Below are 27682 nucleotides of genomic sequence, written 5' to 3' on the forward strand. Positions count from 1 at the left end.
ATGGAGTTCGCGGAGCTGATTAAGACCCCGCGGGTGGACAATGTGGTGCTCCACCGACCATTCTATCCAGCCGTTGAGGGGACCTTGTGTCTAACTGGCCACCACCTGATCCTGTCCTCCCGGCAGGACAACACGGAGGAGTTGTGGCTCCTCCATTCAAACATCGATGCCATCGACAAGCGGTGAGTGCTCATCCCACCCCCCATTCCGCTGGGAACCTGGGGTCCGTAGGTGGACCCCAGAGGAAACGCGCCCCAGTGTTTTCCCTGCATGCAAACCAGCCAGCAAAGTAAGCCCTGTCCGGCCTGGATTGAGGATTTGAGTTGTAGAAAGCAGAAAACCATCCACTTGAGATCCCTGGCTTCTCTTAAATCTGGATGGACTCCCCAGGGTTATCACATGGCTGTTATCCTGATATTATTTTTGGTAGATAACACTATTTCTGTGACTTTCTTTTTAAATTTCTTCTCCTCGCACCATCATACTCTTTGAATAATAATTGTGCATCACAGTTATTCATGAAGTTGTGATTCAATGTGATTTAGGTAAAGTCATGATTTGCCACTTTTGAGGAAAACTCAACTCAGTATGTAGTGTCTAAATTCCACAAAACCTTACCCCACCCCCCAAAAATGTTCAGTTGATTATGTACATTTCTCCTTATTTCTTACCTTTTGTGCCATCCATTTAGGATTTCCCACATTGGGAGATTATAATGTCTTTTACTTCTCTTTACTCAGGTCTGCTTTTGGAAAGAACAGAGTAGTTGGCATTTAAGCAAAGGTATTAATTAACCTCTGTTTTTGCACCCTGTCTTTCCAAAGTAGTGTTTCAGAATGAAGTCAAAACTCCCATTTCCCCAATGGCTGTGTACTCACTCTATAGTCAGGAGAAGATAAATTGATTATCCAACTTAATACTAACATATAAGTGAATGACAATGGCTTTTTCTATGACCTCTCAAGAGGATTTGCATATTAAGAAGATTCCTAACAAGGTTATGCCTTAAGAGAAAATAATTCCTAGTGGTAGAATTTTAAACAGTATGGGTGAAGTGGTAATAAATTTATTTTTTCAAACAGAGGATCCCTATTAGACTCCCCATATCCTCACCTCCTGGTAAGAGTTTACAGTGTTCTCTCCTTGCCTGCATAATAAAGATGGTCATTCATGGCACTCCATGTTGTTGTCACCTAATTTTCTCACCTTAGTTCTTGCCATCCCCTTTCATGAACTTTTTTTACTAGCCAGACTTTGCTATTTTTGCTCATCCACCTCACCAGGAGTCGAGCCCACAACCTTTCGATGTACAGGATGACACTCCAACCAACTGAGCCACACCTGCCAGGGCTCATGTCTATATGATACTGACACTGAAGAAAATAGAGGGCGTGCCTTGCTCCTCCCAAGTTTCTTAAACGTTTATTGAATGTCATATTGCAGATATTTTGTGAGGTAGTAAGGACACCAACGTGAATAAAATATAGTTCTTTCAGGAGTTTATAGGCTATCATCCAATTGTTACCCATCCATCAGTATTCATTTTAACCATTTTAACTGCCATCTCTCTCATAGATTCTTCTGTTAGTCCCACAACTAACTTTGAAATCTTATAGCTCTTTAGTTATAGCTCTTTCATAAATTTATGTTAAAATTTGTATTTGGATAGGTACATATATTAGTCACTTAAAGCCAGGACTCACATTTTTTTCTTTCTGACTTAACCTCTTTTTAAAAAAGATAAATCTTTATTGTTCAGATTATTACAGTTGTTCCTCTTTTTTCCCCATGGCTCCCCTCCACCCGGTTCCCACCCCACCCTCTGCCCTTACCCCCCCCCCCCCAATGTCCTTATCCATAGGTGTACGATTTTTGTCCAGTCTTTTCCCGCACCTCCCACACCCTTCGCCCTCCCCAGAACTGTCAGTCCACTCCCTTTCTATGCCCCTAATTCTATTATATTCACCAGTTTACTCTGTTCATCAGATTTTATATTCACTTGATTTTTAGATTCACTTATTGATTAGATATGTATTTGTTGTTCATAATTTTTATCTTTACCTTTTCCTTCTTCTTCCTCTTCTTAAAGAAGAATACCTTTCCGTATTTCATATAATACTGGTTTGGTGGTGATGAACTCCTTTAGCTGTTTCTTATCTGTGAAGCTCTTTATCTGACCTTAAATTCTGAATGATAGCTTTGCTGGGTAAAGTAATCTTGGTTGTAGGTTCTTGTTATTCATCACTTTGAATATTTCTTGCCACTCCCTTCTGGCCTGCATAGTTTCTGTTGAGAAATCAGCTGACAGTTGTATGGGTACTCCCTTGTAGGTAACTAACTGTTTTTCTCTTGCTGCTTTTAAGATTCTCTCTTTGTCTTTTGCTCTTGGCATTTTAATTATGATGTGTCTTGGTGTGGTCCTCTTTGGATTCCTTTTGTTTGGGGTTCTGTGTGCTTCCTGGACTTGTAAGTCTCTTTCTTTCACCAGGTAGGGGAAGTTTTCTGTCATTATTTCTTTAAGGTTTTCAATATCCTGCTCTCTCTCTTCTTCTGGCACCCCCATAATTCAGATGTTGGTACACTTGAAGCTGTCCCAGAGGCTCCTTACACGTTCTTCATATTTTTGGATTCTTTTTGCTTTTTGCTTTTTCGGTTGGGTGTTTGCTTCTTCGTATTTCAAATCTTTGAATTGATTCTTGTGATCCTCTAGACTGCTGTTGGGTCTCTTTATATTATTCTTTATTTCAGTCAGTGTATGCTTAATTTCTAGTTAGTCCTTTTTCATATCCTCGAAAGTCTCACTAAATTTATCGGCGGTTTCTAGAAAATTCCTGAAAAACCTTATAACAGTGGTTTTGAACTCTATATCCAGTAGTTTGCTTTCCTCCATTTCTGTCATTTGTGACCTGTTTGTCTCCGCATTTTGGCTGCTTCCCTGTGTTGATAGAGTGGCTTTGTGTGCTAGGTGTCCTATAGGGCCCAGTGGCTCAGCCTCCCTAATTACCTGAGGTGGACACTCTTGGTGCACCCCCTTGTGGGCTTTGTGCACAATCATGTTGTAGTTAAGCCTTGATTGTTGTAGGTATCACTGGGAGCAATTTACCTCCAGGCAAATTGGCTGTGAGAATCAGCTTTGTCTACAGTGGGAGAACTTCTGTGCTGGAGACACCCTTATGGGGCAAGACTTGCTTCAGTGGGGCTTTGGTGCTCACTGAGTCTGCCCCCTGAGTGTGTCCGTTATGGATCTGAGGAGTTGTAATCTGGATGGTCCCACTCTAACCACTGGGTACCCTGGCTCTTGGATCTCTAAGGAGGTGCTAATTTAGCCTCTGCCTTAGGCTACCCAGCAGGAGCTATGGAGAGACCTGCAGATTCCCCTTCCTTGTTTGGGGTTTGGAGGTGCCCAGATGAGGCCCAGCTGTGAAGCAATGCAAGCTGCTGTGGGGCCTTGGGCCTTCTTTTGGATGTTCTGGGTCTCTCTGACCCAGCTGCAGTTTGTTAGGTAATTTTCAGATTGCAAAGGGCCAGGCCTTTCCTATGCAAAAGCCTCTGTGCACAGCTTGGGTGGGGCCGGGTCTCAGGGAATCAACAGGGTGGAGCAAACAGATATTACTGATCCTCAGTCCTGCCCTTAGAGGTCCTGGGTCTCAGTGTCCCACGGTAATCGCTGCAAGCACCTCTGAGAGAAAGCCGCCCTCAAGTTCCGCCCGATGCCAGACAGTCCAGTTTCTCCCCATATGAGTCTGGGTCCCCAGAGACTCGCCCAGAACTGGAGTTCAGAGCAGTCGGGAGCTTGTGTCTCCCTCCTGATTGAAAAAGACAACCACATCCTCAGTTGCCAGCCCTTTCTGCACACACCTTTGTACCTCTGTACTTTACTTCTGCACCTCCTCTGAGTCTCAGGGTGCTTTTCTTTTTCCTTCTAGTTGTAGAATTTCCACTCAGCCAGCCTTCCTGTGGTTCTGGATGATGTCCATTTTGCATGTTGTCTTTTAGTTGTAGTTTTGAAGTGGTTGTGCAAGGCAGCAATTTCAGGTGTTTTCCTATGCCGCCATCTTGGTTTCTCTCCCTGACTTATCTCTTTTTATGGTTGCTTTTCACTCTTTCATTTCATCATATTTACCTAGCATTTACTACATGCTGGATCTGGTAGGCTTAAAGTAGTATATAAGACATTGGCCTTTTAATCTGTTAGGGGATAAATGACAAGCTGTACACACATTTGTCTTTTTTCCTGGGGAACAGCATGATGTAATAGAAAGAGCATGAGCTAGGTGGTCAGGTCAGAGGTTGTTTATTGTTTTTAGAAATATTCACTTCGATGTGTCTTCTATGTACTGAGCCCTGTGAGGGCCTGCAAATGTAGGGGTGACTAAGACAGGTGAGGAGCTTATGTACTGTGGAAGAGATGGACATCAGATAAATCAACAAATCTCTCTCTATGTAAGCCTAAGCAACTGTTACAACCTGTCGACCAAATGACTGGTTGACCGTTCACTATGATGCAGACGCTCAATGCAGGAGCTGCCCTCTGGTGGTCAGTGTGCTCCCACAGCCAACCTCCTGGGGCCGGCCAGCCAACCTCCTGCGGTCCTTCCCCCTGGCCGGCCAGCCCCAATGGACCCAGATTACCGGCCAGGCTGAGGGACCCCCCCCCCCCACCTGTGCACAAATTCGTGCACTGGGCCTCTAGTAAATATATAACAATGTCAGGCAATAGGTGCCAGGAAGGAAGATGGAGGATAGAGAATGCCAGGAAGACAAATGGCATTTGAATGAATGACATCTGAAAGGAGGAAGCTAGCAATGTGAATATCAGAGGAAAGAGCATTTCAGTCAGGGAACTGTGGATACAAAAACCTGAGACAGGAACATGCTGGCATGAGCTAGGAAAAACAAAGAGGCCAGTGTGGCTGGAGGGCAGTGAGCAAGAAGTAGAGGCTACTGGGACAGCAGAAACTATGGTTAGAGGGATAAGCAGGGCCTTATATGCCATTGTGATGGTTTTCATGGGAAGCCCTTGAAGAGTTGAAAGCAAGGAATAGCAGTTGATAGACTTTTTAGAAGATGATCCTGGCCTCTGGCGGAAAATGGATTCTAGATAAGCAGGAACAGAAGCAGCAGGCCCAGTTAGGAGACTGTTGAGTAGTTCAGGTAAAAGGTGATGGTGACTGCCTGGCTGGCGTGGCTCAGTGGTTGAGCATCAACCTATGAATCAGGAGTTGATGGTGACTTAGAGTGGAAGTAGTGGAGAAGCAGACAGATTTGGGATGTATTTCTGAGGTTGAGCTGCCATGCCATGCTGATAATTGTAAATGGGGTGTGAGAGGGAGAGTAGTATTAAGGATGACTCTTTCAGTTTGTCTCTTGTTAGATAGGTGCCCTTGGACAAGCTACTTAACCTCTGTGAATCTCAGTTCTGTCACATAAGAGAAAGACAACCCCTCTCATATCTAGTAGAAATTCATATTGAATAATGCTTTAAAGCTTATAAAATACATTCCTGTACACTGCATATATGATTTTATTTGATCCTTTCAGACGACAAGGCTGTAAACAAATTTTTCAATTGTACTTTTTTTCTTTTTTATGGACCTTAGATATAGACACTTGAGTTACTCCTACTCAGTTGATGACTCATCATTTCCATGATTGATTCATTATAAGGTTTTCTGAGTGTTTTGTTTTATTCTTCTTTAGTGCTAATTTTCACTAGAATTTTCCATGATAAATATACTCGGGTCCCATTATAGTCATGTGCCTGAGATTGTGCCTAGGATGGGAGGGAGCCAGAAAGTAGATGCATAATTCATTTCACAAAGTAATGCTAGACAGCTCTCCAAAATGACTATTCTACTTTGCTCTCTTACATTCTTAACCAATATTAGGTATTATTGTCTTCCTAATTTTTGCCAGTCTAATGATTGTGAAATATATCTCTTTGTTTTAATTTGTATTTCTCTAATTGCTGGTGAGTTTAAGTATTTCTTTATACATTTGTTAGCAATTCAGGTAAAAAAATGTTTTCCTTTATGTGAAGAACTGGGTTTGTTGTCTTGTGTTGATTTGTGCCAGTTCCTTGTATACTCTCTAGATATTAATTCTTCACTTAGATATTGCAAATGTCTTCTCCTAGTCTCTCACCTATTTGTTAACTTTCCTGTGGTGGTTTTGGTGAACAGAAGTCCTTAATTTTAATGAAAAAGTTGTCAATTCTTACTTTATGGTTTGTGTTTTTTAAGTCTTACTTAAGAAGTACTTCCTTATCCCATGTATACATAATATATACAGCTTTCACTGTGTCCCATAAGTTTTGTAATGTTGTGTTTTTATTTTCATTTGTCTCTAAGTATTTTCTAATTGCCCTTGTGACTTGTTCTTTGATCCATTGGTTGTTTAAAAGTGTGTTGTCTAATTTTCACAATATGGTGATTTTCTCAGGCTTCCATTTGTTATTGATTTCTAACTGTATCCTATTGTGGTCACAAAAGATACCAGGCAAACATCGTTTTATTATGCTTCACAGTTGGATTACAACTTACTATACTGGTATTGCAGTACTTGCTTTATTATGGTGGTTTGGAACTGAACCCTCAATATCTCTGACGTATGCCTATACCTTGTATGATGTCTATCTTTTTTAATCTATTAAGACTTGATTAGAAGCCTAACATATACTCCATATCCTGAAAAATGTTCCATGTACACTTGAGAATAATATGTGTACTGTTGTTGTTGGGTAGTAGTGTTGTTTAAATCCTCTATTTCCTTACTTATCTTCTGTGTGGTGGTTCTATACATTATTGTGAGTAGGATATTAGAGTTTCCAACTATTATTGTAGAACTCTCTATTTTCCCTTCAACTCTGTCAGTTTTTGCTTCATATATTTTGATTGTCATTAGTTGTATAAGTGTGTGTAAGTGTTATATCTTCTTGCTGTGTTGAACCTTTTATTAATATACTAGAGGCTTGATGCACAAAATTCGTGCAAGGGGCTTAGTCCTCACAGCCGCGGCAGCTTGCCTCGGCCCTCGCAGCCCCGGCTTCATCTGGAAGGTCATCCAGAAGGACATCCAGAAGGTCGTTTGGCTGTATGGTCTAATTAGCGTATTACTCTTTTATTATTATAGATAATGTCCTTTGTTGTCTCTTTGAACCATTTTTCATTTAAAGTTTATTTTGTCTGATATTAGTATAGCCTGCTGTCTTTTGGTTACTATTTACATGTAATATCTTTTTCTATCCTTTCACTTTCAATCTGTTTGTCTTTGTATCCCAACTGAGTCTCTTGTAAGACAGCATATAGTTGGATCATATGTGTTTAACCATTCTACCAATCTCTGTATTTCAATTTTAGAGTTTAACCCATTTACATTTAAAGTACCTATAGCAAGTCCTTGAATAACATAATTGTGTTCAGTGTCGTTTTGTTATAACATTGATGAGATGCCATAGGAACTTAACTCTTGTTTATATTAATTAGCCTATGGTAAAATTGGTTTTGTTACACATTGTTTCACTTAAAGTCACAGAACCTATTGATGACATTAAGTGAGAACTTACTGTATTGATAAGGAGGTACGTCTGTTAATGTGTTATTTGTTTTCTATATGCTTTATAGCTTTTTTGTCCCTCATTGCCTGAATTACTGTCTTGTATATAGTTGATTTTTTTGTGGTGAAATGTTTAAATTCCTTTCTCATTTACCTTTGAGTATATTCTGTAGCTATTGTCTTTGTGGCTACACTGAGGATTACATTTAACATCCTAATGTTATAACATTCTAATACGAAATTATACCAGCTTAACTTCTGTAATATGCAGAACTCTACCCCTTTACAGTTCTGTCCTCACCCTCTTTTCATTGCTAATGTTACAGAATTACATCTTTATGTGTTGTGTGCCCCAATACATAAACTAATAATTCATGTAATGCATTAGTCTCTTAAATTATGTAGAAAACAAAAATTGTAGTTACAAACCACTGTTATAGTAATACTTGCTTTTAAAATATATTTTTTTATTGATTTCAGAGAGAGGAAGGGAGAGGGAGAGAGAGATAGAAACATCAATGATGAGAGAAAATCACTGATTGGCTGCCTTCTGCATACCCCCTACTGGGGATCAAGCCTGCAACCCAGGTTTATCCTGATGGGGAATTGAACTTTGAACTCCTGGTTCCTGGATTGATGCTCAATCACTGAGCCACACTGGCCGGGGCCCAAATAATCTTTGTTAAATGATTTGGCCTAGTATAAATTGCTTTATGTTTGAAATTTTTTTCAATATAGATTTTAAATAACTTGTGACTCACATTTTTATGATGCAGGCTTGACTTTTCCTTAGATTAATTAGGGAGAAGAAAGTTGAATAGTTTAATATAGATGATGATTATAACTACATTCTCTTTTCACAGAAATAATCATATGCTTAAAGTTAGAAACCTATATGTTCTTAACCATAATTTATAATTTTTTTACAGATTTGTGGGGCCACTGGGTACCATCATCATAAAGTGTAAAGATTTTCGAATAATTCAGTTGGATATTCCTGGAATGGAGGAATGTTTGAATATAGCCAGTTCCATTGAGGTAAGTATTTTGGAAGCAAAATGTGTTGAAACTAAAAAGTAATTTAAAAAGCCTTATATTCTGACTCATTGTAGCTCTTATGTTTCTTCATTAAATATTTGGTCATGTTCTGTAACTCAAATATTGAAAACTGATAGGAAAAGCGTCACCCTGATTCATTGTTATAGGAATGTAATAGGATTTTAGGGTTACTTATTCTTCCAGGTTCATCCATATTTAGCATGTGACAATTTCCTTACCTTTTAAGGCTGAGTAATATTCCATTGTATGTATATGTATATGTATACATAGATGTATATGTATATGGTGAGACTTTATAAAAAAGTTATTTCTTTTATAAAGGAAGTAATTATCACTGATGATTATTATCTCTTGTTTTTAGTAAATCTGAATTTCCATATATCAGATTTGCTTAAGATAGGATGTGTTTGTTTTCTATTTGTTTAAATAATATTAAATATCTGTTCAGATTATAAATAATAGAAATTTTACTTGGATAATTTAATATTTAAATTGAAGAGCTCACACTATATCCTTCCCCATTCTAACCAACTATATTAATATGCACTTAAATTTTAAATTGCCTTATTTTAAATCACTGCTGCTAAATTGTAGCAATTAACTTTATGTTTATAATATTTTCTTGATAACTATAGAGACATGCTGATTTTTGTTCTGTCTTTAAGTGACTAATCTGAGCTTTGTGTCTGAAACAAATGTTATTGCTTTAACTATTACAAGGGGGCAGAAAGGCTTAAAAATCTGTAACTAGGATTTTGTTTTTTTAAACATGAAGAGAAAAATAAAGGAACAACTGTTGTGGTACTGCAAAAATTGGTATGCAACATTTTTCTGAGTTTGCTAAATTTTACTTAAGGAAATGAGAAGATGAGCCAAACTGTCTTACATAGCTGTCATTTGGAAGTAACACAGTAATGTTGATTTGGCTGAATTCACTAACATGAGTAAGAAATGCCAATGGCTTCTAGGCTGTTAAATTGAAATACAGTCCTGTTATTTGAGCAGGAGAATGCTGCTGACCCACTGCAGTTAAGCATATGGTTTTGGGGTTGTGGTTTTTTGTTTGTTTGTTTTTTCAGTTGTGGGGTTGGGTTTTCATTGACTTGTCTACATTTTTCTTATCCCTTTTCTAACTTGTAAGATAGCTGATTGGTGGGTGTTAGTGAAGTGGCCCATGGTGAAGCATAGTGGTGAAGAAATAGGGCAAGGCTTATTATTCCTCTTTCTGATTGCATTTATTTAGCTAAGTAATGCTAGCCAGTTTTTTAGTTAGCTGTAGATGTTACCAAATGCTCTATAGAAAATGACTGATTATATGGAAGTCATTATGGCTAAAAAGAAGCCATACATTATGAGCCATTCTCATAATCTGATGTCAGAATGAGAATCCTCTTCTCTTTCTTTTTTTACAGTTTAGTAAATACACATAGTGAACTTGGCCTCTAGCCTTTTAACTGTCTTCCAATTCCCTCCCCCAAATACAGTTTGACATAATTTGGGAGTAATAAGTGAAATTCTTATATAGCATAGTTGAGCTATTCTTTGTGATCACGAGTCCATATACTCAAATATATTCTGTTGTCACAAATAGAATCCCATTGGAAGGATAACTGGCAAATGCTCAGTTTTCTAAATTATAGCAGGAAGTCTGATGAAGCTGTTTTCTGTGTACTTTCAACTATTTTGGGGGATGAAATGTTTTTAGTTCTTTCAGCATTAATATGTTTAAAGGAAAAGTCCTATCTCTAGTGACATAAAATATAATCACAAGTGCTTATTGCCTGCCAGAGTGTTGCTGTCTTACTTGCATTTAAAATAATGATTGTACCAGCCAGAATGGAAAACAATATGGAGGCTACTCAAGAAATTAAAAATAGAACTATCATATGATCCAGCAGTTCCACTCCTGGGTATGTACCTAAGGATACAAAATCATTATCTTGGAGCGATACCTGTACTCCTGTGTTCATAGCAGCATTATTCATAATAGCCAAGGTATGGAAACAACCTAAGTGTTGATGGATGGATGGATGGATAAAGAAAAGAGAGAGAGAGAGAGAGAGAGAGAGAGAGAGAGAGAGAGAGAGAGAGAGAGAGAGAGAAATTATTCAGCCTAAAAAAAGAAAGTAATCCTGCCATTTGCGACAGCATGGATGAAACTAGAGAGAATTATGCTGAGTGAAATAAGCCAGACAGGGAAAGACAAGTACTGCATTGTATCACTTACATATGTGATCTTAAAAAGTAAAGCCAAAATCATAGAAATAGAGAATAGAAAGTGGTTTCAGCTATAAGATGAATAAATCTTGTGGGTCTAATGAATAACGTGGTGACTGTTTTTCAAAACACTGTATTGTTTGAATGAAATTTGCTGAAAGAGTCAAACTTAAATGTTCTCAAAAACAACAGCAAAAGGTGATGTGAGGGGATAGTGTGTCAACTCAATAGGGGGGAGGAATCCCTTCGCTATGTGTATGTATTATATACTACACTTTAAATATTTTACAGTTTTATTTATCAATTGTATTTCAGTAAAGCTGAAATTTTTTCTAAATGTTGCAAAGAATATCTTAAAAATAAACAAATGAACAAAATAATGTTTGAACTGACTAATAATAGCCCTGGCCTATATCAGATATGGACACTGGCTTTTCTGCTTCTGTTTAGTGTGACTGGCAGCCAAAGACATGTAGAAGTAGATAATGGATTAGTGAGCCATGCTTCTCCATAATTTCTGTTTTATGAGCTTTGGAGGAAGGCTTCATGATTTATGGACAGAAAGAAGAATAACTTTGGATGGGGATGTTTTTGCTGAATGCCATGTTCAGTCTATTTTTTTAATAAGTCGTGTGCCCATCCTTTTGTGTTTCGTCTTTCTATGACCTAGAAGGAGGTAGCTTCATTCTGAGAGTTTTGGGGTATTAGCATGATGTTAGGCCCTCTAACCTCCAGGTGTGTGTCTCTATAATTACTGCAGTTTGAATTATGTTAATTGATTTTGGTGATTTTTTGTTCCACCATAGAAATTCTTTCCATAATTACCCTCTCTGAAGGATGAAACTGCCACTCAGTGGAGGATGTTCTGTCTGTCCATTGCTTCTGTCCAGTCAAGCTTTCTGGGGTTGCCACCCAGAATTCAAGTGCTGCAGATGATTATAGGCCAGGGGTGGGCAAACTTTTGGACTCGAGGGCCACAATGGGTTCTTAAACTGGACCGGAGGGCCGGAACAAAAGCATGGATGGAGTGTTTGTGTGAACTAATATAAATTCAAAGTAAACATCATTACATAAAAGGGTACGGTCTTTTTTTTTTTTTTTTTAGTTTTATTCATTTCAAACGGCCGGATCCGGCCCGCAGGCCGTAGTTTGCCCACGGCTGTTATAGTCTCATTGTGGGACCGTGGAGTTATTGTCCTGGCTTGAAAATGGGTCAGTGTAGCATAAAGATATGCTGATACCTGACAAAATGGCATATCACTCTAGGTAGGGAATGAACATTGATGGGGCATATTTGGAGTATATAATATGTGGACCATGTAATAGCTAAGATTATTTTAGAGTTTATTATGTGCCAGGCACTGCTCTAGGCCCACACACACTCTCTCTGAATGCCTGTAACAGCCTTATGAGGTAGATACTGTTATTTCCCCAATTTTACAGCTGAGGAAATTGAGGCATGGAGCAGTTACATAACTTAATTACTATTGCACTGGGGTTTGGAAATTGAGTCCAGCAGTCTGAGTCCAGTCTGACTCTTTGGCTGCTAAGCTCTATCACCCTATTTTACAGTTATAACTGATACTGATTTTATTTTTTATTTTTGTAAAAGGTATTTCTATTTCAGAGAGGAAGGGAGAGGGAGAGAGATAGAAACTTCAATGATGAGAGAGAATCATTGATTGGCTGCCTCCTGTACGTCACTCACTGGGGATGGAGCCCGCAACCTGACTGGGAATCGAACCGTGACCTCCTGGTTCATAGATCTACGCTCAACCACTGAAACATGCCAGCTGGGCACAGATGCTGATTTTAAATTATTTTAAAATGTTTATATAGTTGATAAACTAGATTTTGAGCCAAGGCTTTACTGACTACCAAACATGTTTGTTCTCTGATTCCCAAAAAGTATTTAAACTGTTTTATTAGGCTTTATTAAATGATGTCAAAGTTATCTCATTTTTCTTCTAGAATAGGCATGCACATTTTAAAATTCTGTTCATTCAGCAAATGCTAATTGAGTATATGTTATGTGTCAGATACCTTATTAGATCCCAGAAACACGGAAATTAGCTTCAGTAAGCTAAAATTGTATCTAGTGATAAATATAATGTTAGACAAATATGCCCATCATTAGTAGGTCATATTTGTTTAATACCAATTTGGCAGTCAGAAAGTGTTTCAAACTGTGTTATGTTCCTTTTTCCTTTCTTTATTTCCTTTTTATCCCCTAGGCATTATCTACCCTGGACTCCATCACTCTGATGTACCCTTTCTTTTACCGGCCCATGTTTGAAGTGATAGAAGATGGCTGGCATTCTTTCCTTCCTGAGCAAGAATTTGAGCTCTACTCTTCAGCTGTGAGTAACTTTTGAGAAAACTATGGATAATAGTTGAGAAATAACACAACACCTTCCTTTTGATGAGTGATAAGGTACATTTGACTTACTCATTCCTTCTCTCATAACACTGAACTCAGCATCACACCTTGTCCTGGTTTCTCCTTTTTAATTTCTTTAAAAATATGTTTTTATTGATTTTTTTAGAGAGAGAGGAAGGGAGAGGGAAAGAGAAACATCTATGAGAGAGAACCATCGATCGGCTGCCTCCTGCATGCCCCTACTGGGGATAGAGCCTACATGTGCCCTGACCAGGAATAGAACTTTTTGGTGCATGGAACAACACTCAACCAACTGAGTAACACCAACCAGAGCTTTCTCCTTTTTTATTTATTTTATTTTTTTAAAAATATATTTTATTGATTTTTCACAGAGAGGAAGGGAGAGAAATAGAGAGTCAGAAACATTGGATGAGAGAGAAACATCGATCAGCTGCATCCTCCAACCAAGGTACATGCCCTCGACTGGAATCGAACCCTGGACCCTTCAGTCCGCAGGCTGATGCTCTATCCACTGAGCCAAACCAGTCAGGGCTTTTTTATTTTTTAAATATATTTTTATTGATTTCAGAGAGGAAGGGAGAAGAAGAGAGAGATAGAAACATCAATGATGTGAGAGAATCATCGATTGGCTGCCTCCTGCATGCCCCTCACTGGGGATCGAGCCCACAACCCGGGCATGTGCCCTTGAGTGGAATTGAAGTTGGGACCCTTCAGTCCACAGGCTGATGCTCTATCCACTGAGCCAAACCAGCTAGGGCTCTTCTTTTTTAAATAATAGAAAGGAACAAGGGATTTGAAGTAAGTAGTAGCTCTATTCTCTTCTGTTCTGGTTCAGCATTATATGAAGTATTACGGTCTTTCTGTTGCTATACTTTAAGAGGATGAATGAGATGATGTTGGCCCTGATAGTCATGAATATACTTAATATATTTAACTCGGAGAATAGAAGACGAAGGGAGAAACAACTGTCTCTCACACATTTGATGGGATGTCATGTAAGACAGGGAACTTGTACTGAAATCATGGTAAAAACCAATAGAGGAAGTTGTAGAGCAACAAATGTTGCTAAATATGAGGAAGAACTTTCTAGGAACTGGGGATACATAGCATTGCAGAAAGCTGACTAAAGAATGGAGCTTGTTTTCTCTGGAAGTATCTAAGTATTGATAGATATTCTTCTTTTAAATTTCTGAGATGGCTTCTTCATTGTATGAAAATTGATCTCTAAGGTCCTTTAAGTTTTTTCATATTATTTTGTGACACTGAGATACTAGCTCTGAAATATTATGTGTTTTTCAGACCGGTGACTGGAGGTTAAGCTATGTTAACAAGGAATTTGCGGTCTGCCCCTCTTACCCGCCAATTGTCATAGTACCCAAATCCATTGATGATGAAGCTCTTCGGAAGGTGGCTACATTTCGACATGGAGGACGCTTCCCAGTACTCAGTTATTATCATAAAAAAAATGGAATGGTAAGTGTACAGTACTGCTGCTTAGTCCACTGAAAGACTTGGTTTGAGGATTTTTTCTTAGAAATGGTTCCCTTCTCTGTGTACCTGTCCATTGAAGTGGTTAGTCACTCCTGCTAGGACTTCCTTCATTTAAAATTCAGGGAATTGGGAGTAGAGTGTTTTCTGTGATCATTTTATGACTTTGAATTCTTTCTGTGATGCTGCTCAACCTTAGAAAACCCCAGCTAGGTTTATCCTCAGGACTCAATACAAAGGGAACTAATAATGTTCATGTGCTATTTAAATTAATGTTCTCAGGCAGAAAAGTAAATTTCTCTGATCAGAATGATGGTAAGATACTGATAAATTGAGCAGAAGTTTTTATTTTCAAAAGGGAGAAGAGTGGCACCTGTCATTAGTCACAATAAGTAAACATGGGCATCAGGAATTGAATAGGCAAGTGCTTGCAGTGTATTTGTTTCCTAGATATTTTCTAAATCTGTTTCTGTCCTCTACTTTCTCTCAGTCAATGAACTGCTTCATTTTGAGACCAATAGTAAATTGGTGGATAAATTATTATCACCTATTTTTCTTTTCCCCTGGTATTAAGTCAAACATGGATATTTAGGATAAAAAGATTTCTAAAAATCTGCTATTTTTGCATCAGGCCGTCCATTCTGCTTGCTTAATAGTATATCTGTTTTTACTAGGGTTCATTACAAAGTATTTTAATAATTGATGTTAAATATATTGAGTATCCATTTACATGGTGAGTGCCATCTGAGAGTTAGCTATTGTCATCCTGTGAATGACCTTTCTTGTCATGTTAAATTTCAGGGTAGTTAAGATAACAATGTATACAATGGGGTGAAGTTGAAATAACTCTAAGCCATTCACCAGGAAGAGATCAGTGTAACAGTTATTGATTTCTTGAGAAAAGTTTCAAAAGCAAACCTTCAAAATATATAGTTCATAATATTTGGAGACAAGTGGTTAAGTCCTGGAATACTGAAAAGGATGGAAGAGGGCCACTGGAGGATAAGTAATACCAAGCAGCTTTCAAGATATTGAAGATGATTCCCAAAACAAGAATAATGAGTAAACTTTTTTTATTTTGCCATTGGTGCCTTTTTCTTTATAATTCTTGCCAACCCTAAGTTTAGGTAGTTGAAGCAAAAGTTTACTGGTGCATAGGCCATTATTATTATCTTCATTACAGGGCTAAATCAACTGGATAATTACTTCACTGACTAAATGTATTATAATAGCTCATCTTTAAAAGGAACTAAAATATTATGTGAAAGTATTTTGAGATAGTGGGAAGAAAAATCATTTGAAAGTGCAAGGCTTATTTTTGTTTTACAGTTATTAACTTTGTCAATAAATAGAAATGTATCTTTATTTTAGGATCAGATCCATCCCACTTTTTTTTTTTTTTTTTAATATATTTTATTGATTTCTCACAGAGAGGAAGGGAGAGAGACAGAGAGCCAGAAACATCGATGAGAGAGAACCATCGATCAGCTGCCTCCTGCACATCCCCCACCGGGGATATGCCCGCAACCCAGGTACACGCCCTTGACCGGAATCAAACCCGGGACCTCCCAGTCCGCAGGCCGACGCTCTATCCACTGAGCCAAACCGGTTTCGGCATCCCACTTGTTTTTGAAGTACTCTTAATCTAGCTCATTTACTTCTGTTTTGAAAAACTTTAAATGCAGCTACTCTTAAGTTTTTTGTGTTTGAGAGAGAAAAGGGGAGAGAGAAAGAGAGAGAAATAACATTGACTTCTTGTCTGCTTATTTATGCATTCATTGGTTGATTCTTGTATGTGCCCTGACTGGGGATGGAACCTGTGACCTTGTTGTAGCAGGATGATGCTCTAACCAACTTAGCTACCCAGCTAGGGCTTAAGTTTTAAATTTTATTGTGATTCTAGGTAATTATGCGGAGTGGTCAGCCACTGACTGGCACAAATGGGAGACGGTGCAAAGAAGATGAGAAGCTGATCAATGCTACCCTCAGAGCAGGAAAGCGTGGCTACATCATTGATACTCGATCTCTAAATGTAGCTCAGCAAGCTAGAGCCAAAGGAGGCGGCTTTGAGCAAGAAGCTCATTATCCCCAGTGGAGGCGGATTCATAAGTCCATTGAGAGGTAAAAGATTCTGGAGACAGTGATGGGCTCTTACTTGAAGCTAATTAGAGTGGGTGAACCTTTAGCTGTTCAAAAATCACAAGTTTTCAAATGCATCTAAACATTAACTTAGAGTCCAAAATTGACTGTCTCTCCTGTCGTCGTGTTTTGTAAAATGAATAGAAAACTTACCTTGGATGCTCACAGGTGAGTTTCAGTCAGATAGCACTGTTCCTGCAAGTCAGCTCTGAAATTTCAGCCCCACAAGGTCTGCTGCTCTGCTTGTAGATCAGTGGTCACCAAACTTATCCAGATAGGCTATGGATAACTATATTTTCCTAGTCAAAGACTTTAGACATTTAATTTCCCCCATACCCACCTATTTTATACCGTTTCCTCCACCTGTCTTGTTTATGCTTGCAGTTAGTGGTTTATAGTAGGTACTTTGGGTAGGTGGGTGGGAGTCGGAGCTGGCTGTGGGCACCCCTGCTGATAGTACCAGGTAGACCCATTGGAGTAGGATTGCAGATGTCAGTGGTGCTATCTCTGACCTGTCTCAAAATGCAGTGCTCTAGCTCTCTCCCCAGTCAGATAATTCAGCTCTTCGAGTGGTGTTTAATCTATTCAGATGAGGAACAATTACTTTGACAGACATTTTAAGCATCTTTGCAATCATGTTGAAATATTAACTTTTCATTATTTAATCCTTAGGTTATTGTATAGCAAGGTAAATATTTTATAGTATTTTGAGCTACTTTGGCTCTTGGATTGATTGGAGGCTGAGTTTTTGGTTTGGTTTCTTCCTTCATTGTTTTTGTTTTGTTTTGTTTTTCTTTTCCTCATATTTGAAAGGTATCACATTCTTCAGGAGAGCTTAGTCAAACTTGTGGAAGCTTGTAATGACCAAACACATAACATGGACCGATGGCTTAGTAAATTGGAGTCTTCCAACTGGTTGACTCACATCAAAGAGATTCTGACAACTGCCTGTCTAGTGGCTCAGTGTATCGACAGGTAAAGTACATTTCAGTGCTCCAGAATGGGACATGCACTGCTAACTAGACTTTGCTTTTATCCAGACATATGTTTATATATTAACATATGCCTTGGAGATATTGTGGGTTTGGTTCCAGACCACTGCAATAAATCGAATACTATCTCAATAAAGCAAGTCACACGAATTTTTGGTGTCCCGATGCATTTAAAAGTGATGTTTAACTATACTGTCGTCTTTTAAGTGTGTAATAGTATTCTTTAAAAAAAAAAAGTGTCCACCTTAATTAGAAAATACTTTATTCTAAAAAAACTAACCATCATCTGAGCCTTCAGTGAATTATAATCTTTATGCTGGTAGAGGGTCTTACCTTCAATTTGTAAAAAATGAAATATCTGCAAAGTGCAATAAAGTGAAACTCAATAAAGTTTGGCCTATTCTATATCTTATGTTCAGATCATTTTATAAATTACTATAAGATAGTCAATGGCATTCAGTTATCGATGATGTATGTTCATAGAGTTTGTCATTTAATTGATAATTAATATTTGTTGAATGAATTGTGAACCATGTACATATATGTCTTTGATGACACAAGTTTTTTTAAGTACCAAAGACCTAATTTTTTTTCTATACAGTCCTTAAATTATTAATCTACCCATTTTCCTTTTCTGAAACTGTGAGAAAGAAGTTTTTCTATGCCTTCTCAGAGGGCCAAACTTGCCTTCTTACAATGAAAGGAAGCATATGAGTTTGTTACACAGTAAAATAATCCTTTCTAATCTCAGATATCTTATTACAAACTACTCGATGTGTGCAGTTATATCAGGATCTCAAAGTTGAGAAAACCTGATGGTAGTGATGTGAAGTATATGAAGTGATTTTAGTTTATTCACTCAGTTGAAGGTTGCTAATCCTTGAGACTTGAGGCAGAAGACTTGAACAGAGGCAGAAGGATGGTATAAGTTGTGGCAGAAGCTTAGCATGCCCTTTTTAAGAAGGGGATTCCCACTGAAACAATAGGTAGGTATAAGTATTGCCACCACATAGTTGGATGGCACTTTTCTTTGAGAATCTAATTTGTTTTATTGATGCTTCCAAATTAGGGAATGATATATGTAATTTTTATGGTTAGTGAGAAATTGATCATAGAATGGATTGCTTAAAATCACGTGGTAAGTTAGTGACAGAACCAAGAGTGGGCTTGCAGTCAGGATTCCCAGGCTGTCACTGTTCTTTTATTTTAAATGAAGCTCATTTATCTAATAAAATACGGGAAGTGAATAATACAGAATGATGAGGTGCTAATATTAAGGGTTTTGTTTCTTTTTAGCCTAAGTTTAAAAGATTTCCCCTTACATGATAAATACAGAGGCTCCTGTTTTCTTATGAAACATGAATTGTAATAGACACTTATCACCATGTTGTCCAAGTTTTCAGCCATAATAATGAGATGATGCAGGTCTAGGTGCAGAACAATATTTGTTATCTCCACCTTCGCTTAGTTTGAGCTGCTGCCTTAAACAAACAAGAACCTCCACACTCCTAGGAAAGTTGAAGATTTTGATTATTTTGCAATGTTTTGTTTCCCTTTTCTGATATATATTAGCTTGTTACTTGTACCTACATAAAAATCTGCCCTTACATTTAATTACTAAAAATGTAAAAATTGACCTTAAGTTAAATAAATTCAGAATATACCACAGATAACAAGATATATATTCAGTATATATCGGAAGCCTTAAAATATTTGCTCATATCTTTTTCAGGCTACTCATTAGATTTAATGCTACAAATGAGTTGTTAGCCTAGCCATAAGTGAACATCAGGGAGCTTATTTTCAAATTAAGAACTCAATTCAGCAAAAGTAAAAAAGCTAAGTGCATATCTGCAGTGTAACAAAAATTGGCAGTAACCTTAATATCCAATCATAGGATTAAATAAATTATAGTTCACTTAATACAATATTTAATAACCATTAATACAATACTTCTAAAGATGGCATAGATGCATGGGAAAATGTTTATAATAAAAGTGGAAATAATAATAAATTACTTTTCCTTGCAGCTATACAAAGTATATATGTACATGGGAAGACAATTAATAATAATCAAACATGAAACTTTTATGAGAAAGTGGTGAATTTCTTTTCTTTATTGCCTAAAATTTTCTTCACTGTCATTTCAATATAAGACATGGAAGAAGGAGAGGGGAGATGTAGTTAATTTAGTTTTTGATGCTTCGTCCCACACTCTTTAGAATATTGAGGTCCCAGAGACGACCTAAGTGTCGTGGTATCATTGCCACTTCCTTTCTAGATTGATTGACAGTTTTATTTTTTTAAATGTTTTATTATTCTTTCTTCCTGTTTCATGTTTCTCAAAGTATAGTTCAAGACTTGTTTCCCATTATAATTGATGAAGGCGTCCTTACAGTCAGCTAGCTGATAGTGAGAAGGCAGAATCAAGGTCAGAGAGATACAGAAAAATAATTTTAAGTATGTTTCTAGGTTCAATGAGAAAAGCCTTTAATCAACTAGTAAAGCAGAATAGGTAAGTGCCTACTATGTGTGTTAAGGACTGCTTTTGTGTTTGTAAAGATAGAAAACTTTTAGCTAAAAAAAATTCTGTGAAATTTGTTATAGCTTGAAAGGGTTCTTGCTGTGTGAAATTTGGGACTCATACTATAGTTTTACTTTTTTCCCCAGGAAGCTCTCTTCAATATGCCTTATTTAGACTCTAACCCTGTGGGACAGTGTGGAATACATAAGACTTTGTACTCAGTAAATGTTTATTATTAGCAGACTTGATTGACCATGTTGGGAGTATCCCATTTGTACTCTGAATTTTCCTATCAGGGAAGGAGCATCCATATTGATTCATGGAACAGAAGGCACTGATTCCACACTTCAGGTGACCTCCCTGGCCCAGATCATCTTGGAACCAAGAAGCAGGACCATCCGTGGTTTTGAGGCCCTGATAGAAAGAGAGTGGCTGCAGGTGAGAAAAGCTGTTTTGTGTGCAGTGGAACAGCTGATAATTGATGTCCTGATCCTGGTTTGTGGGAACGGATATAATGTATGACATTTTGATGGTTAGGGCCATTTTCTTTGTGTCTTGTTTCCTGATCTACACCAAAACAAAGTGACTTCTTTGAGGTTCAGGGACCTTGCCCAGTTCATCTGTTTATCCTTAGTACAAAGCAGTGCTGTCACATAAGGCTGTGGATGAAAACTGAAATAAAGGCCTCATAAACCAGAGGAAATCCTCCAAGGCAGAGGTTCATTTGTGAATGTACATACACTGTGTAACGTAGTAAACAATTGTAACTAAAAATATGTGTTTAAATATATCTTGGAATGGAAGTATCTCTGGAGAAAATAATTTCTGGCCTTTCTAGTTACAATTTGGATTTATTATGTGTTAATGCTGTTACTGGTAACTCTGTCTACCCTGCCTGACAACTGACTATCTCTGTTTAACTCAGACCATCTTAAATATTTGGTAGAAATCTATTGGACTACATTCCTTATGTTACAGAACAAATAAACAAATGAGTATGATATACTTATATATTGGCATTTTAATGAGCATAAAATCCCATTAGCTACTGGAAAATGGTCATGGCATTATCTTAGTCACACATAAGGACCCAAAGATAAGAAATTCCTTGAAGGGTGTGATTTGGGATAAGGGTGGTACTCAGGTTCTGGGTGGGCCAGAGCCAGTGATTCTTGAATTTCCTTTGGTCAGTAGATACCAGACTCTTCTAGTTCTTTTGGGGAAAAGAGAGACATTAAGGAGGGCTTTATCTCTAATATAAAGATATTCATAAAGATCTCTTCATGACAGTAGCTAACTTTTTTTCCATATGTAACTAATGACAATATCAGGAGTGACTTATAGAGTCTGTCTACAGAGCCCCATATTTATCTCCATTTAGTGGTGTGGCTTATGTAGTTTACAATAGTCTGCAATGCTTTGGATAGGTAGAAGGTGTTAACTGCCCTTTGTTTTGTACCTGAAAAGCTTATGTTCTTTGACTATGTTCCAAATTACACAGACAAAAAATTTATAAGTTTATTATTACTGAAGTTCATTATTCCATTTGGCATTCCAAGGACAGTTTGGGTTCTTATGGTTAAGTAGTTGGAAATGGTTTTAAACCAAGAAATCATTAATCTAAATAGCAGTCACCAAAACTATATGATGTTCCATTTAATAGGAGTTGCATTGCACCTGTGTGAAATAATTTTAATAGAATGTGGACTCTCACTAGGGTCTGACTTTCTTTTCCCTCTTTCCTTATCATTTCCCTCTTTTCTCGTAGGCTGGGCACCCGTTCCAACAGCGCTGTGCACAGTCGGCCTATTGCAGTAGTAAGCAGAAATGGGAGTCACCTGTATTTCTTCTCTTCTTGGATTGCGTGTGGCAGATACTTCGTCAGTTCCCTTGTTCTTTTGAATTTAATGAGAATTTCCTCATCATGCTCTTTGAGCATGCTTATGCCTCACAATTTGGAACGTTTCTGGGCAACAATGAAAGTGAAAGGTGGGTACACTGCTCACATGGGGGCCATTTCATTTTATGTTGTTTTGGCCACTCCCTAAAAAAGTTGTTTCTGCATTAATGTTATATATAAGATGGTAGAGATTACGGTTAGTAAAAAATTTTCAAAGTGTATGTATTCTTATTATGAGCCTATCCTACGACTTTGTTTCGCTAGATTAAAATTCGTCCATATACTGATTAAAAAGCTTTGAATAAGTTGGGTAACTATTTTAAATTATAATTTCTTCATATAGAATTAGAGTATTTTACATCTGCAAGAAGCCTTAACATATAACTGCACCCTCCATCCGGTTTTATAGATTTAGGAAGGTAATGTGCAGATTAGTTAAATGACCTGTCCAGGGACACATAGCCAGCTGGTCAGCAAAAGTCAGGCTAGAGTACAGGTCTTCCTATTTCTGCTATAGCCTTTCTCTGTTAAACCAGTGGATGTAACTTTAATTCGGCATTTAAATAATGTGTTTGACTATGGATTCTTTTTGATGTTGTACCTATTAATATCTCTCAGACATACATTCAGTATAGGGTTCACAAATAGATATTATCTCACATTCTGATTCCCCTTTTAATAGAGGAGGATTCTGAAGCTGTGTGGGGTGGGCTTAGCCTGAAAAAGTTCAGTGATTGGCTAGTCATGGGTTTGGGGCCACGGGGCTGGAGGGAGCAGTGGTGCAGTGTTTCCTTATCCTCATCATGCCTGGTTCCTGAGGACGTAACAGTACGGGACTTGCTGTCTTAGCAATTAAATGCTAGTATTACATGGGGTCTGTGACTATGTGGATTATTACTAGCATAATTTCTAAAATGTGCCCATTTATTTTTCATCCCTAGCAATTTATTCCACGATATAGAGCATTACAGAATTTCAGGATAATTGTGAAGACTGTTCATTGTAAATGAATAGAGATTAAATCTATATTTATATCAAGATACATACTTATTTTTAATCTATTTAGATGTTTTGAGTTAAAATACAATTCCAGATACAATGTTGTGTATGACATGACCGGATTCTGGTTTTTTCCTTCTTCTGGTTTTGTTGTTATTGAGAACTACAGTGCTGAATTTTCTGACAGATTTTTATTTTACAACATTTTATTCTGCTACTAAAAATCTTGCATTCCACCTTCTAATATGCAGAAAAGAAATTGTCCTATTAGTAGAAGCATTTGATAGTTGTTATAAATTAACTGCTCTCATGGCAATTTTTTTTCTTGATCAGATGTAAGTTGAAGCTACAGCAGAAAACGATGTCTCTGTGGTCGTGGGTCAATCGGCCCAGCGAGCTGAGTAAACTCACCAACCCTCTCTTCGAAGCCAACAGCCTTGTCATCTGGCCTTCGGTGGCTCCGCAGAGTCTGCAGCTCTGGGAGGGTGAGCCGCGCGTCCTTGGCAAACTTTCTGTCATTAGTCAGGGATGAGCTTTAAGCTGCCTGTGAGGACAGGCGGTTGTTGATATTTGAAGATGGTAAGGTGGGCCTCACTCTCAGTCCTGTGTGTATTTTTTTCTCAGTATTTTTTGAAGAGCCTTCATACTGTTTTCCATAATGGTTGCACCTCTTTACAATCCCTCCAACAGTGCACAGGGGTTTTAATTTTTCACATCCTTGCCAAGAGTTGTTACTTTCCTTTTGGGTTCCACACCCCACACCCTCACGCCCCTGTAGAATCCATCCTAATGGAAATGAGGGAAAGTAACTTTTTGTATAAGAAAAGTTGGTAGACAGTTAGGACAGGAATAAATTGTAAGCTCCTAGGAGATGGTTTCGGTTTCCTTTCTTAAGCAGTTATTAGGGTAGGCTCTTCTGTTAAATGCTACTGAAGGGGGAATGAGCTAGCCGTTCTAGTTAGGGTTTACACTGTACACATACCAGTGCCATCCATCAATGCATTGCTCATGTGGAACAATAATCCGTGCTTAATTTTCAAATCTATTCTAAAGGAGGTGTTTCACCTACATTAATTTTTCAGACTCCTAAAGCTTGTCTTCTTAAATACCAAAGCCTGTTGTTGTTTTTTTAAATAGCCAAAATTTATCTAAAATATGTTAGCCATTCATTAAAGAAAGACTGAAGTATACCATTTAATTTATTTTTAATCATTTTTTGAAGGTTATCTTTATTCATCTTTGTAGTAAAACAGCATCAGGCGTATACACAAGGATGGCAGCTGTTTGGTAAATTGAACTGAATTTCCATAAATGTTAGTTGTTCTACCATGTTCTGATATGCTCTCAAGGACAATTCATGTGTGGAGAGCAGTTTGCCCTCTATGTGTCAAAGGATCTCAGATTGCTTGGCTCTCTCAGCTTGAGATCAAGTCTGTTTCTGTTACTTCTCTGGACACCTGCTTTCACATCTTGGTTGTTCTTAGCGCATCTTCAAGAGCTGCCTTCTTCCTCCTCAGCTTGTGCTTCTGATCTTATCTGTCGGGGTGTCTCCTCGTCAGAATTGTGGGGAAATGGCCTCAGAATGTCTCGGGGTTCTCTAAGCCTGAGCGTTAGTGCGTTGGGAAGTTGAGGCTGCTCAGAGCTTCTCTTTGCTTACTCTCCTGATTGTTGGAGGTGGTCACTGGTGCAGGATAAGTGATCTCTCCAATGGGAGATTTCAGCTGTACTTCTTGTTTAAGACGTCTGGGACAGTTTACCTAAAGCCACTGTCATGCTTAATAACTGAAATGAGAGACGAGCTTACTTGGGAGAAAAGCCAAATTTGGGAGTTGGATGACCTAAACTAGTTTTTACCAAACCTTATTGAGAGTTTAGGAATTAAGTGATAGGAGGAAATCTTTGCTGTTACTAGTATGTGAATGAATTCCTATCACTCTATTAAGAACAGAGTTTCCCTATGTGTTTAGTGTCTCCTCAACTTAGAACTGGAAGAAATTCTGTGTTACATAAAATCTGCTCATAGTAGGTATATGGAGTGTATAATGAGACTGCTCTTATTATCTCTCTCTCTGCTGTTTACATTTACATCATAGTTAACCATTAATATTAAGTAATTCTTGTACTGAAGAACAGGATTTTAAAAATAGGCTCATATATGTGGAAAAATCAACGCAAGTCAGTCAATCTTGTTTCTACCTTTCTGATAGAGAGTAGCGTTTGGACATATACAGAAAGACTCTTGCCTGGCCAGTATGGCTCAGTGGTTGAGTATCAACCCATGAACTAGGAGATCACAGATCAATTTCTGATCAGGGCACATGCCCACGTTGTGGGCTCAATCCCCCGTATGGGGCATGCAGGAGGCAGTTAATCAATGATTCTCTCTCATCATTGATGCTTGTATCCCTCTCTCCCTCTCCCTTCCTGAAAATAATAAAAACATTTTTTTAAAAAAGAAAGACTCTTTAGGGCCCATGGCAATTTGGAGTTTTGTTTATGGAGTATATTTTAATGAACCATAAAACATTTGTAAACCTGCCACCCACTGACGTGTTGCCAACTTAGAAAGTTTTTGTTCGTCCTTACTTTGATCTGTTTAAGCCATTTATTTGAGATGATATAGTTAACATAGGTCTATGTAGAGGAGAGAAAATGTCTCCTTTAGTCAACAATAAAATGATAATTTTTATTTGGGGAAAGAATCAATTGCCTGTATAATTGAAAGGCTGCCTGTTTAATGAAAGAGAGAGAGAGAGAGAGAGAGAGAGAGAGAGAGGAAATTTAGGATTTAAATAACAAATTTGTGTGGTTCTGCTTTTACTGTAACTTATGTTTCCAGCAAAAGTGATTTCACACATGTAGAAGGTCTCACAGGTCTGAATAAAGTTCTGTAATTGTGGGGGGAAAGATTTCCATTATGAAAATGGAAAGTTTATGCCATTGTAAATTATCAGCTTGTTTTCCTGAATATATTAGAGAACAGTACTTTGATCTATTTCGTAATTTTGTGTTTGGGGTGGTGAAGAATTGAGCATGTATATAGAAATAGTGATTTCTTGAATACTCTATTCAATTGTGTTATTTTAGTAGCTTGAGTTCCTGTGTATTTTAGAGTATAATAAAACATAGATGTGAACTGTGAAAAAAAGAAAAAATTAATACATGGAATTATATATTATCCACACCTTTAGTGTTAATCCATTGTATGTATCTTTCTCCCTTCTGTTTTCCTTTCCTGGACTCAATAGGTATTTTCCTGCGTTGGAACAGATCCTCCAAGTATTTGGATGAAGCATATGAAGAAATGGTTAACATCATTGAATATAATAAGGAATTACAAGCAAAAGTAAATCTCCTTAGGAGGCAGTTGGCAGAACTGGAGACTAAGGATGGGGTGCAGGAGAGTCCCTGAAAGGTGTCCCCACTCCTGTGTAAGAACCTTCCCATACCCGTATCCCACCTCTCTCTCCTTTTGATCTTCAGCTCACTTTTACATAGTAGCCTTGAACTTAAGGCTTTAGATGTGAGAACCCTCTAATCTAATGGATTTCTCAATACTTTATGAATGCAATTTACTATAATTACACATGTTTCATGTGGCCTCTTAGGCCTTTTTACTTTGGGAGCAGGAAGGAGGTGCTAGTTATTTTATTTTATTCTATGTGAACCAGGTGACCTATGTAGTACCATTAGTGTTATGCACCATTTCATCATAAGCTTCCTGTGTCTACTTTCCAAACAGTGCTTCAGACCAGTCAAGGTTATGACTAATCTCTTTAGGGGATATGTTAATTTACAAAAAGGATCAGACGCTTAAACACTTTGAAAATATAAATATTTTTCAAAACTGAAATGGTAGATAAACCAAGAATGTTACGTTTAACATGCCATTTCCAATACCTTTGCCATTCTCTTTAAAATAGTTTTGAATAACAAAGATGAACTCAATCTCACTCTGGTTTGTCAGGAGAGGAAATTCTGAATATTTATTCAAGGTAAATTATTTTTACAAGGGCAACAGGTATAGTCCTCTGCTATTTACCTTAAGAAGTAAACTTAACAGTAGACAGTAAAAGTATGTGCAATATAGAAATAAAGTAGGAATTTGTTACTGATATGGTATTGTTACTGTTGAATTGGTTTTTCAGGTTTTTATCATACATATTAAATATGTATCAGATGCTGGATGTAACATTGAACCATCATTTATAATCGATGTTAATTTGTTATAATTAAGCTACTAATATGGTTTCCTTAAACCAGAGATACACTGCCCTTGTCTGACATTCTCATTGCACCGGTTTATGTATATATGTGTATGTTTTATTTGTTTTGTTTTTTTAAGTATTCTAAGTGTTTACGAATACTAAAATTACAACTTTCATGGTGGTGTGAGTCTTTGAAAATGT

General features: G+C 37.6%; 1 protein-coding gene across 1 annotated transcript; it reads left to right on the plus strand.

The window, feature by feature from the left end:
* Positions 1–27682, plus strand: MTMR9 (myotubularin related protein 9; the record flags this gene model as incomplete). Its single annotated transcript, XM_081093451.1, has 10 exons — positions 1–182; positions 8484–8592; positions 13065–13190; positions 14531–14704; positions 16623–16840; positions 17672–17833; positions 20671–20812; positions 22143–22363; positions 23607–23758; positions 26522–27682. The coding sequence occupies 10 exons, from the start codon at positions 1–3 to the stop codon at positions 26683–26685; spliced, it is 1650 nt and encodes a 549-aa protein (XP_080949577.1). The 3' UTR covers positions 26686–27682.

This window comes from Myotis nattereri, assembly GCF_964212035.1.
Source record: "Myotis nattereri genome assembly, chromosome: 5".
NCBI classification, from domain to species: Eukaryota; Metazoa; Chordata; class Mammalia; order Chiroptera; family Vespertilionidae; genus Myotis; species Myotis nattereri.